The 15,880-nt window shown below is 37.3% G+C and overlaps 1 protein-coding gene across 1 annotated transcript in view; it reads right to left on the bottom strand.

Annotated features, from left to right (window-relative positions):
• Positions 1-6,559: 6,559 nt before the first annotated feature.
• Positions 6,560-15,880, bottom strand: part of CCDC18 (coiled-coil domain containing 18) — a 127,618-nt gene continuing 118,297 nt past the window's right edge. Inside the window, exons 27-29 of the mRNA XM_044675488.1 lie at positions 12,063-12,263; positions 7,032-7,502; positions 6,560-6,625 (exon numbers count right to left, since the gene is read on the bottom strand). Coding sequence (XP_044531423.1) covers positions 6,560-6,625; positions 7,032-7,502; positions 12,063-12,263 — 738 coding nt within the window. The remainder of the gene's footprint in view (positions 6,626-7,031; positions 7,503-12,062; positions 12,264-15,880) is intronic.

The raw sequence follows: 15,880 nt of genomic DNA, 5'->3' as shown, positions 1-15,880 counted from the left end.
AGTTCAATTCAACAAACATTTATTAAGTAACTACTATGGGTAAAAAGCATTGTTCTGAGAACATAAAAATGAAAAAAGTTTGTTTTCAAGAAGCTAACGTGCTACTGGAATTTACCATATGTTTCCTTCTAGTAATCTGTAGTATACTTATTTTTCTTTAAAAACCCTCATCTTCCATCTTAAAATCATTATCAAGTATCGGTTCCAATGCAGAAGAGTATTATGGGCCAGGAAACTGGGATTAAATGACTTGACCAGGGACACACAGCCAGGAAGTGTCTGAGGTTAGATTTGAACCAAAGACCTCCCAACTCTAGGCCTGGCTTCACTGAGCCACCTAGTTTCCCCTTGTAGTATATTTTCCCAATATTTTATGAAGTATACTGTAGTTTATAATATATTTCCACCAAAATATTACCTCTAATCCTCTCTCTTTTTGTACCCAACTAAATGCTTTTTAATCAATCTTCCCACTCTTACCTCTTTTAGTTCTTTTTAGGTTTACAGATTTCCATATATAGGAAAATATTTTTCTTGATGCGTAAGCCTCCTTAAATGAGGTGACAAGGTTCTATAATAATGGGAATATTATAGGATGGAAAGTATGAGTTCTTGAAAAGAAAGGCTTTCTTCTTTCTTTGAGATAAGAAGGCACAAAGAGAAATAAAGATATTTTTAGGTAGAGAGGAGGAAGGAATTAGAGTTCACAACTAACTTCTGAGTTCCTAAAGTCCCTAAAGGTCCTTCCAGCTCTAAATCCTATAATTCTACTATCTTAGTAAAATTAAAAAGCTATACTAGAAGGGCAGCTGGGTAGCTCAGCGGATTGAGAGTCAGGCCTAGAGACGGGAGGTCCTAGGTTCAAATTCAGCCTCAGATACTTCCCAGCTGTGTGACCCTGGGCAAGTCACTTGACCACCATTGCCCACCCTTACCACTCTTCCACCTAGGAGCTAATACACAGAAGGTAAGGGTTTAAAAAAAAAAAAAGGTATAATAGAGGCAGAGAAAATATGGTGGCATAAAGGCAGGCATTCACCTCAGCTGTCCCAAATCTCCTTTCATAACACCTGAAAACAACTTCTAAAGCAACAGAACCAACAAAAGACTGTGTTAAACAATTTTCCAGCAAAAGACAACTTAGAAGATCAGCAAGAAGGCAACAGAATCCACAGTGGCAGGTTTTGGAGCTCTGGATGGTAAAGAGGTTGGACAAACTGGTCAGAAAATTACAGGGACCCTTTGGTGGCACACTGGATTCTGTTACTTTGCCCAAACATGGTTCTGTGTAGCAGTGTCAAGGTGAGGAGAAGCTAGCACACCAGAGTGTGTAGGCACAGGGCAGTGAGGACTCTAATCACAGTTTTAGGGCAGAAATGAGTGCTTGTGGTCCCTCAAAGAACAAAGAATAGGCCAGAAGAGAAGTGACCACATTTCTCCTTAGATTATATTACCTTATTATAACTGAAAATTTATAGATCTCCACGGCTATCTCTGAAAATAATCGCATAAGCCTCCCTCTTCTCCTAAAGTTTGGGACAGTATCTCCTCCCCGCTGGGAGAAGAGGCCAATTTAACATAAAACTGAAAGTCAAGAAATAGGTTGGAAAATGAACAAACGACAAAAAAAGAACCTGAATATAGGCTATGGTGAGGGGGGTAATATCAAGACACAAACTCAGAAGACAGCAATGTCAAAACAGCTATATCCAAAGGCTAAAAGAAAAATGGGATTTTTATCTTACTCTCCCCTAAAAAATTCCTAGAAGAGCTCAAAAAGGATTTTAAAAATCAAATAAGAGAAATAGATGAAAAATTGGGAAAAGGAAATTCTAGGAAGATGGCAACTTAGAAGCAGCCAGGCTCCAGACCTCCGTAAAACCTTTTACCACCAATCAAGGACAAAGGGCTCCGAGGGAACAGAAAACCAAATCTGACAACAGAACAGAGCTGGGGAATCCCCCAGCTGAACCCAACTTAAAAGGTACTGGGGGAAAAAAAGAGGAAAAAAAAAAAGCCTGAATTCTTGGAACTCTCAGGTGGGAGGGGAAAGAAAGGAGGAAGATCCCAGATCCCCTCCTCCACCTAATGTGCTGAGTCTCCAGCAGATCCTGGAATCTCAGGGGGGGGCCTGGGGCACTAGTCCAAGGGAGTGCCTCGCTGGCACTACTGTGCCAAACTCAAGGCTCTGATCACAGACAGCAGGGAGGCTGCTAGGGGAGAAACCCAGAGAGGGTGAACATACCCTCCATCTTATGCTGCCCCCCCCCCTTCTCTTGAGGCTTGACCTCAGGGCACTCAGAGCCTAGTAGATCAACCCCACCTGGCTTAATCCTATCAGCACAGCAGACAAGAAGTCTTTAGAAGGCAGGGAAGCTCCAACAACCCTCCCCCACAGACTACAAGGAAAGTAGCCAAATTCACTTCTTTAGCTTTTACCACCATCTAGGGAAAATCTGGCCTCTGGTCCCACTAACCTAATTAATCAACAGAGCAGAGAAGAAGCCCTCCCAGGATTAAACAGCCCAAACACACATAAAAAAATGATCAGAGGACCAAGATTACAGCCAATTAATTACAGGGGAGAAAGAAGGAAAAAATATGAGTAAACAACAGAAAAAGAAAAAAGAAACCACAATCACCAGCTTCTATCCAGAAATTGAACACAGAGCAAATGGACCAGAGGAAGACCAAAGAACACCAAGAAAAAAAATAGAAACTCCAGTGAAATGGACACAGGCTTTGGAAGTACTCAAAATTCAATTAATTCAAGAACTCAAAAAACAATCAACAAAGGCTGAAGACAATTGGGAAAAGGAAATACGTGAACTACAACAAGAAAATAATGCCTTAAAAGCCAAAATTGACCAGCTAGAAAACAAAGCAAAGAAGGTGAAAGAGGATCTACAAAAAAATAAAAAAATCAGACCAGAAGGAAAAGGATGACCAAAAAGCCAGGGATGAAATTCAGTCTTTAAAAATTAGAATTCAGGGGGCAGCTGGGTAGCTCAATGGATTGAGAACCAGGCCTAGAGATGGGAGGTCCTAGGTTCAAATCTGGCCTCAGACACTTCCCAGCTGTGTGACTCTGGGCAAGTCACTTGACCCCTACTGCCCACCCTTACCATTCTTCTGCCTTGGAGCCAATACACAGTAATGACTCCAAGATGGAAGGTAAGGGTTTAAAAAAAATTAGAATTCAACAACTAGAAGCAAATGACTTCACAAGGCAGCAAGAATATATAAAACAAAATGAAAAATATGAAAACTATGAAACACCTCATTGACACAACCACAGATCTGGAAAACAGATCTCAGAGAGACAATTTAAGAATTATTGGTCTACCAGAACATCATGACGAAAGGAAAAGTCTAGACATCATCCTACAGGAAATTATCCAAGAAAACTGCCCTGACATTCTCGAACAAGGGGGAAAGTGGAAATTGAAAGAATCCACAGATCACCTCCTATATTTAATCACAACTGACAACTTTCAGGAACATTATAACCAAATTCAAAAACTACCAGACCGAGGAAAAAATATTACAAGCTACTAAGAAGTCATTCAGATACCAGGGAACCACAGTTAGGATAACACAGGATCTGGCTGCATCTACATTAAAGGACCAGAAGGCAGGGAATATAATATTCCAGAAAGCAAAAGAACTGGGTCTACAACCAAGAATCAACTATCCAGCAAAACTAACTATATTCTTGCAGGGGAAAGTATGATCATTCAACAAAATTGAAGACTTCCAAGCATTCGTAAAGAAAAAATGACTTAAACAGAGTTTGCTGCCCCCTAACACAGAACTCAAGAGAATCACCATAAGGTAATTAAGAGAGCGATAAAAACAAACAAACGAACAAACAAAAAAAAAACAACTTTTCTTTAAGGGACCCAATAAATTCAATTGACTAGTATCCCTATAAGAAAAGAAGATATTGGTAACTCTTAAAAATTGTTATTATCAACAGGGTAGCTAGAAGAAGTATACTCAGAGGGAACAGTGACAAACTGTATAGGATGAAATATCAATATCTATGTATATATATATATATATATGTATATATGTATGTATATATAAAAATATATATAGAACTAGAGGAAAAATTGGGAAAAGAAATGACAGTGAAGCAAGAAAATAAAAGGCCAGGCCAAATAATAAAAAAAGGCATAAAAACTCATTGAAGAAAAGAACTCCTTAGATAGTAAAATTGGGCAAATGGAAAAGTAGGTACAAAGGCTCAGTGAAGAGAATAATGCTTTAAAAATCAGAATTAGGTAAGTGGAAGCTAATGACTCCGTGAGACATCAAGGAACAAAGTCAAAAGAATGAAAAAGAAATAAAACAAAATGTCAAATATCTCACTAGAAAAACAACTGACCTAGAAAATAGATTTAGGAGAGATAATTTAAGAATTATTAAGCTACCTGAAAGTCATGAACAAGAAAAGAGCCTGGACATTATCCTTCAAGAAATTAGCAAGGAAAATTGCCCTGATAGCCTATAACCAGGGGGCAAAATAGAAATCAAAAGAACCTACCAATTACTTCCTGAAACATCCGCAAATGAAAACTTTCAGGAATTTATAGCAAAATTCACAAAATATTGTGAAGCAGCTAGAAAGAAACAAATTTAAATATTGTGGAACCACAGTAATAACACAAGATTTAGCAGCATCTGCACTAAAGGATTAGAGGGCTTGTAATATGATAGTCCAGAGGGCAAAGGAGCTAGGATTACAACCAAGGATTACCTGCTCATCAAAACAGAATATAAATAGGAGGGGGAAAGGGAAGGCACATTTAATGAAAGGGGAAATGAAAGAGAGAGCTTCCAAGCATTACTGATGTAAAGACAAGAACTGAGTAGAAAATTTGACTCTCAAATACAAGACTCAAGAGGCAGATTGGTAGCTCAGTGGATTGAGAGCCAGGCCCAGAAAAAGGAAGTCCTGGGTTCATATCTGGCCTCAAGACACTTCCCAGCTATGTGACCCTGGGCAAGTCACTTAAACCCATTGCCTAGCCCTTACCACTCTTCTGTCTTAGAATCAATACATAGTATTGTTTCAAAGGCAGAAGGTAAGGGTTAAAAAAAAAAAAACAAGACTCCAAAGAGGCATAACAAGGTAAACAAGGTTAAATTATTTACATTCCTACATGAAAAGATGATAATTATAACTCCTAAGAACTTTATCATTAGTAGGAGTATACATAGACAGAGGACATGGGTGTGAGTTGATTATGGTGGGATGATATCCCCCCAAAAATGACAGGATGAGAAAAAGGGATGTACTAGGAGAAAGAGGAAGGGAGATGCAGAATGGGGTAAATTATGATACATAAAAGAGGTGTGGAAGAATTTTTACAGTGGAGAGAAAGATGAGGCAAGGGGTGGTGGGATGGGATGGTAGCAGGCAATGCTTGATCCTTACACTCATCAGAATTGGCTTCAAGAGGGAGTAACATATATACTCAGTTGAGCATAGAAATCTATCTTACTCTGTAGAAAAGTAAGAGGGGAAGGAAATAAAAGGAGAGGTGCTCATAGCAGGGGTATTGGGGAAGGTGGTGGTCAGAAACAAACACTTCTAAGGAGGGAAAGGGTGAAAGGAAAGAGAAGGATAAACAGGAGGAAAAAAAGGATGGCAAGAAATACACAGTTAGTAATCATAATTCTGTGAATGTAAATGGGATGAACTCATTCATACTATGGACAATGAATTAACATTAATACTAAATATATATGCGCCAAAAGGTATTTCATCCAAATTCTTAAAGGAAAAGTTAAATATGTTATAGGAGGGATTAAACAGTAAAATTATACTAATGGGGAACCCTAACTTTCCCCCCACACCACTAGAAAAATATAACTAAAATATAAACAAGAAAAGAGTTAAGGAGAGGAACAGAATTTTAGAAAAGTTAGATATGATAAACCTCTGGAAAAAACTGAGTGGGAATAGGAAAGAATATTTTGTTTTCTCAGTGGCACATGGCACCTACATGAAAACTGATATATATTAGGGTAAAAAAATCTCACAGCCAAATGTAGAAAAGCAGAAATATTAAATGAATCCTTTTTAGATCATAATGCAATAAAAATTATATTGAATAAAGGGCTGTGAAAACATGGGTTAAAATTAATTGTAAACTAAGTAATCTAATCTTAAAGAATGAATGGGTCAAAGAAAAAAATCATAGGAAAAAAATCAATAATTTCATTAAAGAAATTGACAACAATGAGATAATATACCAAAACTTATGAGAAGGAGCCAAAGCAGTACTAAGGGGAAAATTTATATCTCTAAATGCTTTCATTAATAAAAAAAAGAAAGAACAGATCAATGAATTGGGCATGCAACTGAAAAGATATGAATAATGATTAATAATCCAATCAACTCTTCAAAAGTCAGTGACAACCAATAATTTATTCTGATGCCCATAGCCCAACTGTATAAACAAGGTATTGATGAGGGCAATTTACCTCTATTCACTACAATTCACCTCAGAACCTATTGAGCCTTTCTGTCTTTCCCTCTCTGTGTGCTTCACCCTTCCATTTCTCTTCTGTGTTTCTGACTTTTTGCCATCTTCTTAACTCTTCCCCTGTGGAACTGAAGTGTATTTTTTAGTATTTGCATACTTACTGATTAAAACTGTATATTCCCTGTTCTTAATTTTAAAAGAAGTTAAAAGTTTCATATTTCTCTAACAAAAAATACATTTGTTTTAACTTGTGCATAGCCCTTAATTTTTTCCTGTGAATCATCTGCCCTCCATAGAAGAAAAGACTCTCAACCATGCTTTAAAATGGCTATTTAGTCTTTCTATTAAAATTCCCCTATTGTAAAAGGAAAAAATCCTCTATTACTTTCCAAACACCAATTTTTCTCCCAAATATTAACTTTAAGTAAAATGCAAGAGGAGTTTTCAAAGTACAAAAAATTCTATCTGATATTTCCCCTCAATATAGAAACTATCCATTATTAAACAAGTATACTTTTCATATAGGCATAATACCTGATTTGTACCAAATGCTGATACAGAAGACCTTTTTGACAGCTTCACTTCTTTGTTTATGTATTTTAGCATTCCACTAAGCGTACTGAAGTCATTACTCTGAGAAGCTTCCTCTTCATCTGCCTCATATGTCAGTGAGACAAGTAAGTCTGATGGAGTATAAAGTGCATCTTTTTTACTTTCTTCTTCTGTTGGTAAAGGATTTTGAATGAGTGCTTGTTTTAGGTCCTCTATGAGCTCTTCAGAAAGCTCTTCATTGTCAATAGTCTTAAAACTTAGGTCACTGGCGCTAATAGAGCGACGTAATTTCCTAGATTTGTAAAGTGATGGATGAGGATGTTTGAAAACCTTCGCATCTTGAATATTATACATAATTTCAGTAGGAGACAAAAAGGAGGCTGGTAGATGTTTAAAGCCTTCACTCCTTTCGCGTCCAGAAAGTTTGGCTTGCAATCTAGTTACCTCAGATTCCTATATAAAAATAAAAAACTTGTTAAACAATCATGAATTCAGAGGCAAGAAAGTTTTTTTTCACCTTTTTCCAGAGCAGCACTACTTTCTACAAATATCTACAGAAAAGAATTCACTACTTTTTAAGGCAACCAATATAACTTCAGACTGTTCTAGGTATTAATTTGGCTTTTCATAATCTAGACCCTTCCTACCTTTCATCTTTTTACACCTTACTCTCTCTCTCTCTCCTCTACGTACTCCATGATTCCATGACACTGACCTGGTTGCTTTTCCTCAAACAAGACACTCCATTTCTTGATTTCATGAACTTTCTTTCTTTTTTCTAAATTCAATTTTATTGTATTTTCAATTCTGAATCCTCTCCCTCCCCACCTCCCTGCCTCCAACCCTATGAGAAAGCAAGAAAAACAAAATGTATTAAAAATATAGTCATGCCAAATAAATTACCATGTTGGCCCCACCCCATTTTAAATACATGCTTCAAACTGCACTCTGAGTCTATCACCTCTCTATCTGGAAATGAAAAGTACATTTCACTGTGAGAACTGTAGTCAGTTCCACTGGGCTGTTCAGAGTTCCTAAGTCTTTCAAAGTTGTTTGTCTTTACAGTATTTTTGTTTTTTTTTTTATAAGTTGTTCCCATGGTACTGCTGACTTCACTCTCAATCAGTTCATTATCAGTCTATCCAGGTTTTTCTAAAACCATCCCCTTCATCATTTCTTACAGCACAACAGTATGTCGTTACATACATTTGCCACAATTTGTTCAACCATTCCCCAACAGATGGCATCTCTTAAATTGGGTCCTTTTCTTCTTTGAGTAGTGGTATTGTTGGGTCAAAAGGAACTCCATGAATTTTTAATGGCTGTCCCTCTTAGGTCTGAAATTCTCTCCTTTATCATCTCTTTATGTATCTCCTTTATCTGCCTCTTGGCTTCCTTTAAGTCTCAGCTAAAACTTCATTTTCTATAAGAAGTCTTTCCTAGTATCCTTTAATTAGGGAGTGCCTTTCCTCTAAGATTATCTCCAGTTTATCTTTTATATATCTTATTTGTAAATTACATTTGTTGCCTCTCCCATTAACTTATAACTTCCTTGAAAGAGGGATTATTTTTGCCTCCTTTGTATCTTCATCACTTAGTACAGAGCTAGGCATATAGCTGGCTTAAGAAATGTTTGCAGACTTGCCTTTTAACCACTCAGGGAAAATCTGATTGAAGTTTTCCCCGCTATTTATTAATGTCAGGATTAATTCTTATTCAAGACTGAATTGCTAAATAGGATAGGGACTGAACCTGTGATTTCATTAGTACAGGGAAATCCTGAGTGGGAAAATTCTCTATCAATGCAGGATGGCACTTTCTTTGCAACTTAAGAGTCTTAGAGAGCTGCCTAGAGTGCTGAGAAGTTTGTCCTTGGTCACAGAATCAGTACATGTCAGAGGTTAGCTTTAAACAGATCTTCATAGCTCCAAAGCCCTGTTGATATATTCAGATTTCAAGTTCTTCCTGGCTTGATAGGCTACAAAGTCATGTTGATGCTACTCACATTACCTCTCATTTACTTTTACCTTCTTAGGCTGCATACTTAGGCAGCTAAGCAGAAGGTCCTTTAAAAATATTTCCATTACCTCACTCAACCCGAGGGAAAGTAGGAAATGTAAACAATTAACTTTATATTGACAGGCATTATTTAATAAAAAATAAACAGAATGGAAACTATTAAAAATCATTCTTCCCTTCAGAACTTCCAAAGCAAATTAAATGTATATTAGGTAATGCTGCCTTCCCAAATATCATGTTTTACATCATTAGAAATCATCATGTTCTCTTGATAGGGAAAACTATGAGAAAAAAAGATTATCATTCTTTGGTAAATCAATCTGGCATTCTATTCTCTTCTATTAGTTTCTAAAATTTAGCACCCAAAAGGTATGAGGCAAATATAATTTTTTTTCTATGCTTTTTCCATCCCCCTTTCAATATTCTTGCAATCTATCTAAATTCAGATCACTTGCAGCTGGATATTCATAGCACCATCTTCCTTTCAGGTTCTTATTAGTGTATTTTAATAAAGTAACTTACACGAGCTTTTGCTGACACTAGACAGGTAGACAGAGAGTTTGTCTTTTAAACCAAAGTGCTTCATTACAATCTCTCCCAACCTGACTGGACAGTATGGAAAAAAGCTTATCTCGTACTAGTCCATTATATAGTATTCTTTTAGTTATTTGGCTTAGTTGGAGCATGAGTTGTCTTAAGTAAGTGAGGATTCCATAATTCAAAGTCTTACCTTTAACTTTTTAATTTAAACAGTTCTTTGGTAGAAATCTAAAACATATTACTTTGTTCCGGTGTAAGAAGGACAAGTTATATGGAATAAAATGTAACTCTTTCTTCCTCTTTTCTTTCTTTCAATCCTTACATTCTGTTCTAGCAACAACTTTAGGACAGGAAGGCATGGGCTAGGCAATTGGGGTTAAGTGACTTGGCCAGGGTCAAAGAGCTAAGAAGTTTCTGAGGCCGGATTTGAATCTAGGTCCTCCAGACTCCAGGCCTAGTATTCTATTCATTGTAAATGTAACTGTTTCTTGATGAACCAGGGTCATGATTAGGGATAGCCCTTAAGGATGGTGCTATAATCCAGTGATGCCTTCAGAGGGACCTGAGGTGGTTAGGTGAATCCTCTTACTACTCCCCAACCTTTGCTTTTCTAGCGGGAACTTTTCTAGCTCCTTTGTGATGATTTCCATGTTTAGCTGTCAGTCCCTCTAAGAGGCTGCTGGTTGGTTTTTGATCATCTCCACTCCTTTGCTGCTGGCCTCTCTTCCCCTTTTTCTCCTCCCTAGTTTCTAGGTTTGTCTCTGTTGGCTAAAAAGCTCTTTCCTTCAGGTTTATTCCTTGAGCAACTGTCATATCTTCTGCCTTTTTCATACCCCTTAGAGTTTTCTCTAGAAGTTTCTACTTCTCATAAATACAAGGCATTTTGGGGAGTAGCTAGGTGGCTCAGTATATTGAGAGCCAGGCCTAGAGAGGGGAGACCCTGGGTTCAAATATGGCTTGAAACACTTCCTAGCTGGGTGACCCTGGACAAGTCACTTAACCCCCATTGCCTAGCCTTTATAAAAGCTGTTCTGTCTTAGAACTAATACACAGTATTGATTCTAAGATAGAAGGTAAGGGTTAAAATTTAAAAAAAAAAATAAATAAATACAAGGTATTTTTGATTCCTTGCATGTCTGGGCTGTTTTGAACAATCAAGGATGCTGGATATATGATAGCTGATAAGTAAGGTCTTCGTGTATTAATTTGACTGTACTCATCTCAACATGATTTGGGAGAATAAGGTAAGTTTTGGGAAATAAAATAGAGAAATAGAGAAGCTAGACAATCTTCTAGCTTTTTCTGACATTTCTTTACAACATAGCTTCAATGTTTTGTTTAAAATGTAAATTCTCAGAACACAAGACACAGTTTTAATACAATACAAAAAAATGTGTTCAGAATATCTTCCATTAGTTTGGATAACAGAACCACAATGGAAAAGGAATTTAAGTACTTAGTTCAGCATTCCTAATTTTTTAAAAAAATAATCTTTTTAGCAGAGATTTTGGATTTTTGGTAACTTCACATTTTATGGCATTTAAAAGTTATTGTTTTGTTGTTTTTTTAACAGCATAATGATTTTCAAACAGTCAGTTCATATTCTTTTTTCTTGGGTCTTAACTGACAAATTTAACACACATATCAGAAGTTTTGTAGTTCTATTTCATGTCTTATTTTTATGTGTGAATATTGATTTCGAATTCCCCAAACTTTACAATTAAAGAAAAATAAATAAAAGTGAACAACTAAATGTATATATTTATGAATGTTTACATACAAGTGCCTATACTCAAATCCAATAAAAAATAATGAAACTTTGTAATTTTTCAACAGTTTAATAATCATTAATTCTGAAAAAAATTTCCAGCTTTTTACTGGCATTAAACAGTAAAACAATATGAACTCTAAAGTAAGTAGGTTAGGATTTGGTGAATTTATATTTAATGTTCACAGAATATTTTCCCTGTAGCAATGTGAGAGAATATGCCATATTAATAAACATAATATATCACTACCTCAGTTGGGTAATTTTTTTTCTTAAATAGGTAAACAACTAATCATATCATAATCTTTGTTGTTGCTGTTCAGTCATTTTCAGCCATGTTGGATTCCTTATGTCTCCATTTGGGATTTTCTTGGCAAATATACTAGAGTGTTTTGTCATGTCCTTCTCCACCTCATTTTATAGATAAGGAAACAGAGGCAAACAGGGTTAAGTGACTTGTCCAAGGTCACACAGCTATTAAGTGTCAGAGGATAGATTTGAACTCAGGGAGACAAGTCTTCCTGACTCTAAGCGTGAATTCTATACACTATGTCACCTAGCTGCCCCTATCTACCCAAGTAAAATATATAAGAAACATAAGTGATTAATGAATTAAAATAGTATGCATAAGAAAAATATTTCTACAAACTCTGAGTTTTAGTTTTCTATACTTCTTTTCTACTTACTTTAACAAGCAGTGCTTCATTAGCAGCTTGAATCACTTCATTCTTATCCTGTACTTGTTTATGCAGATTGCTTAAAGTATCCTGAGTCTCTTCCAATTCCTGTTTTGCCTTCTCTAATTGAATATTTAGTTGATGAACTGAAGACTTCTGACTGTCTGAGGATACCTTCCACTTTGTTCGATTCTCTCGATGTGTAAGCATCTAAGTATTTTAGGACAAAAAGAAAGTGTTACAGATTTGATTTGATTTGATTCTTCCTTAATACTTTATTCAGTCTAACTTAAAATATGAGCAATAAAACCACCTAGCTCTTCTGATAGCTAGAAATCTCATTTCTCTTATGCCCAAAGTTAGCTTTTCCACAAATCTTATTATTCAAACTACTTCTGTGTGAGTGGGTAGTTTTGAAATCTGCATACCACCTCTCATTTTTATAATGAACTAATCTTGGACTTAGTTAACCATCAATAACCACCCAAAGAGAAATACTATTTTAAAAATGTTATTCTGAGCAATAAAATGATGCCATTAGGGACAAGTTTTACACTGTGTATGCCATTATTATTCGAAACAGATTTGAGGTTTTATTAGAGTTGGACATTTAATTTGGCTCTAAATTTCAATTAAGCTAGAGCAAAAGAAACACATGCAAACATTAGTTTGCAGAGACAAAGTATTTTTTTGGAACTAAAAGGAATTTATTGTATAGGGTCTTTGTATAAGAGATACTGCAAAACAGAATGCCTTCAATTACATTTTTATATGACAAACATTATTCAAACAGAAAATACCTCAAACATCAACCCTGTATAAAAGCTGAGCACATAATGCATATTAACTGCATTTCTGTGGGAATGCTGAGATAACTGTCATGTAGTTTGCTTTCAGTTGACAGTAAGACAACTATATATAGAAATTGGAAAATCTATTTGAACGAATGCACAAACATTTATAAAACACCTACTACGTGTTAGGCACTATGATGGGCAATAGGCATACAAATACAACAGTGAGAGCATATCTGTAAAAATGATAATTCATTATCTCCCGAGAGGCAGACTTTAAAATAGGAGTTCTGTAACAGGAGTCTTTGAAAGGTTCTAGATATCAATGCCAGTTCATAACTGAATTCTCTTAGTAAGTACTTGTAGCTTAGATAGTTTAACATGTTAAATATTACATAAACATAAACAATGCTAACAGATTAACATAAGAGACATATAGCTTGGGCTACCAAATGTGAAGGAGGCAAAAGCTATTACACTATTATGAAAGCTGAAGATCTGGAATTACATTCTTGTTACACATAAGCCACTTTTACTACTATTTTTTACTTAAGATGGGTGCTCCTTATCTCTCCTAGGCTGGAAGTACAAGGGTTCACAATGGACCCAGTGTTACTCAGACTGGCAGGGAGCTTTGAACTGCTGTTCTGGCCAGGGCCAGTGGCTGCCTTAAGCAGCCTGGTGCCCTCCTGGCTTCTGAGGACTTGCCATTTTAATGCCAAACTTAGGGCAGATACCCAATTGGCCTGGTCCACCGAAGCTTAGCCCTTCTGAGTTTAAGAAATTTGTCAGCCTCAACCTTCTTTGTAGCAGGGATTATAGGTGTGCATAAGCCACTTTGAATGGAAGAATTTCATCAATCAATTAATTAACCAATGACCTATTATTCAGCACATTACTATTCTGATCCTTCACCACACTAACTTGGTAAACTCCTCCAAAGGCATGCAGATGACTATCAGATGGCTACATACAGCCTTAATCTAAGCCTCCAGATCTTCACCTCCAATTGCCTTCTAGACATTTCACACTATATGTCCCACAGGCATTTCAAAGTGTAAGTAAAATCTTTCTCTGCAAACTGTAAATGGAATTAGCTCACGCCCATTGATAGTTAAAACTCTAGCCATTCCCCTCTTACAAAACCAACCTCTCTCTTCTGAACTCATCTGAATTTCTCTATTTCTAGCAAGAAGCATGTCTTCATCCTTTCAGCCAGCGTGGTACACAACATCAATGTCATCCCTACCTCCTTACTCTCCCCTTCCCCCAGAGATCTAGGCATATGCCTCCTTTTCTCCATTCATCAATCTGGTTTAGGTCATGAGTGCATCCCAGCTGGACTACTAACAGAGCCTCTGAACTGTCCTCCCTACCTCAAGTCTCTCCCAACTCTATACCTGATAATGTTGTTTATCTAAAGTACAGACCTGACCACATCACAATCTTGTTCAAGCCCTATTGCCCCTAGAACAAAATATAAACTCCTTCACTGAAGTCCTTTACAACCTGGCCCCAAGCTACCTTTTGAACTTTATAGTACATGACTGGCCTTCTTGCTGTTCCTTATAAATCAGTGGTTCCCTAATGCCCCCTCCTTTCCAGAAAAAATATTACTTGGTCCCCTGGAAATTAATTAAAAAAATTTTTAATAGCAATTAATAGTAAAGATAAATGCACCTATGGCCATCACCACCCTCCTGGATCGCTGCAGCACCCACCAGAGGGCAGTAGTGCCCACTTTGAGAATCACTGTTATAAATGATACTGCATTTCCCCTCATCTGCCTTTGCTGTCCTTCATGCTGAGACACACTTAACTCTGTCACTTCTTAGAGTCCCCTGTTCCTTCAAAGCTCAGCCTAAGTACCACCTTCTAGAGTAAGTCTTTCCTCATTCTTCCAGTTACCAATCCCACTCTCCAAAATACACGCTTTCTTCCCCCAACTGCATGGAAGGTCTTTGAAAGCAGGGATGCCTTACTACCCCCAGCACCTGTTGCAGTGGCTGCCACATACCTAGTAGGGGCTTAGGGGGCAGAGTCAAGATGATGGTTCAGTAGCAGCAAAAGCTGCAAGTTCTGACTCTCCTTCAATACCAATCTCTAAAAAGCCCTTCAAAAAAGATAGAAATCCAAAACCCCTAACAAGATGGAGCCGCAGGACTCTCCTGTTGAACACAACTTGAAAGGCAGGCAAAGAGTCAATTTCTGTGGTATAAGGGAGAGACCCAACACCCCTCCCTCACCCACTGCTCTGAGACCTGCGATCAGATGGGGCTGACTGTGGGATTCCCAGGCGGGAACTGCAACTGCGACGGAGCACCTCAGATCCACCATGCGAGGTCCAAGGCTCTGACAGCGGCTGGCAGGGAGGAACTTGGGGAGGGCCATCTGGTTGGGCACCCTCGGCCTCTGTGGCAGCAGGCTACCGAGTAGCACGGCAGGTCAGCACAACCGGTCTAATCTAGTATACCAGCAAAGGAGAGAGAAGACTGAAGATTCCCTCCAGGGCAGAGCATTTCAAATGCTCTGTTCCAGTAACTAACAGCTTTCAGTCCACGGTGGGGTAGTGGTGGTGGAGCAGGGAATGAATAAAAAAAGGAGGGAGGCAATGACTGAAAAGTTTCTACAGGGATAAAGACCAAAGAACAGAACCAACAGAGGTTGAAGGAATCCAAGGAACTTCAAGCAAAACCTCAAAAAAATCCAGGGAATTGGATTTAGGTTCTGTCTCAAAAAGGAATTAAAGAATCAGATAAGACAGGTTGAAGAAAAATGGGAAAAGGAAACAAAAGAAAAATAGGTCATCTGGAAACAGAAGTACATGAATTAAAACAAGAAAATAGTGTCTGAAAACCCAGAATTGACCAATTGGAAAATGAGGCAAAAAGTCAAAAGATGAAAAGAATGACTTGAAAAGAAGAATGAACCAATTAGAAAAGGAGGATCAAAAGGTTATGGAAGAAATTCAGTCTTTAAAAATTAGAATTGGGCAATTAGAATCTAATGACTTCATGAGACATCAAGAAACAA

The sequence above is a fragment of the Gracilinanus agilis genome, chromosome 4, assembly GCF_016433145.1.
Source record: "Gracilinanus agilis isolate LMUSP501 chromosome 4, AgileGrace, whole genome shotgun sequence".
Taxonomy (NCBI): Eukaryota; Metazoa; Chordata; class Mammalia; order Didelphimorphia; family Didelphidae; genus Gracilinanus; species Gracilinanus agilis.
The sequence above is the reverse complement of the archived record's forward strand: the minus strand, read 5'-3'. Positions and strand labels throughout refer to the sequence as shown.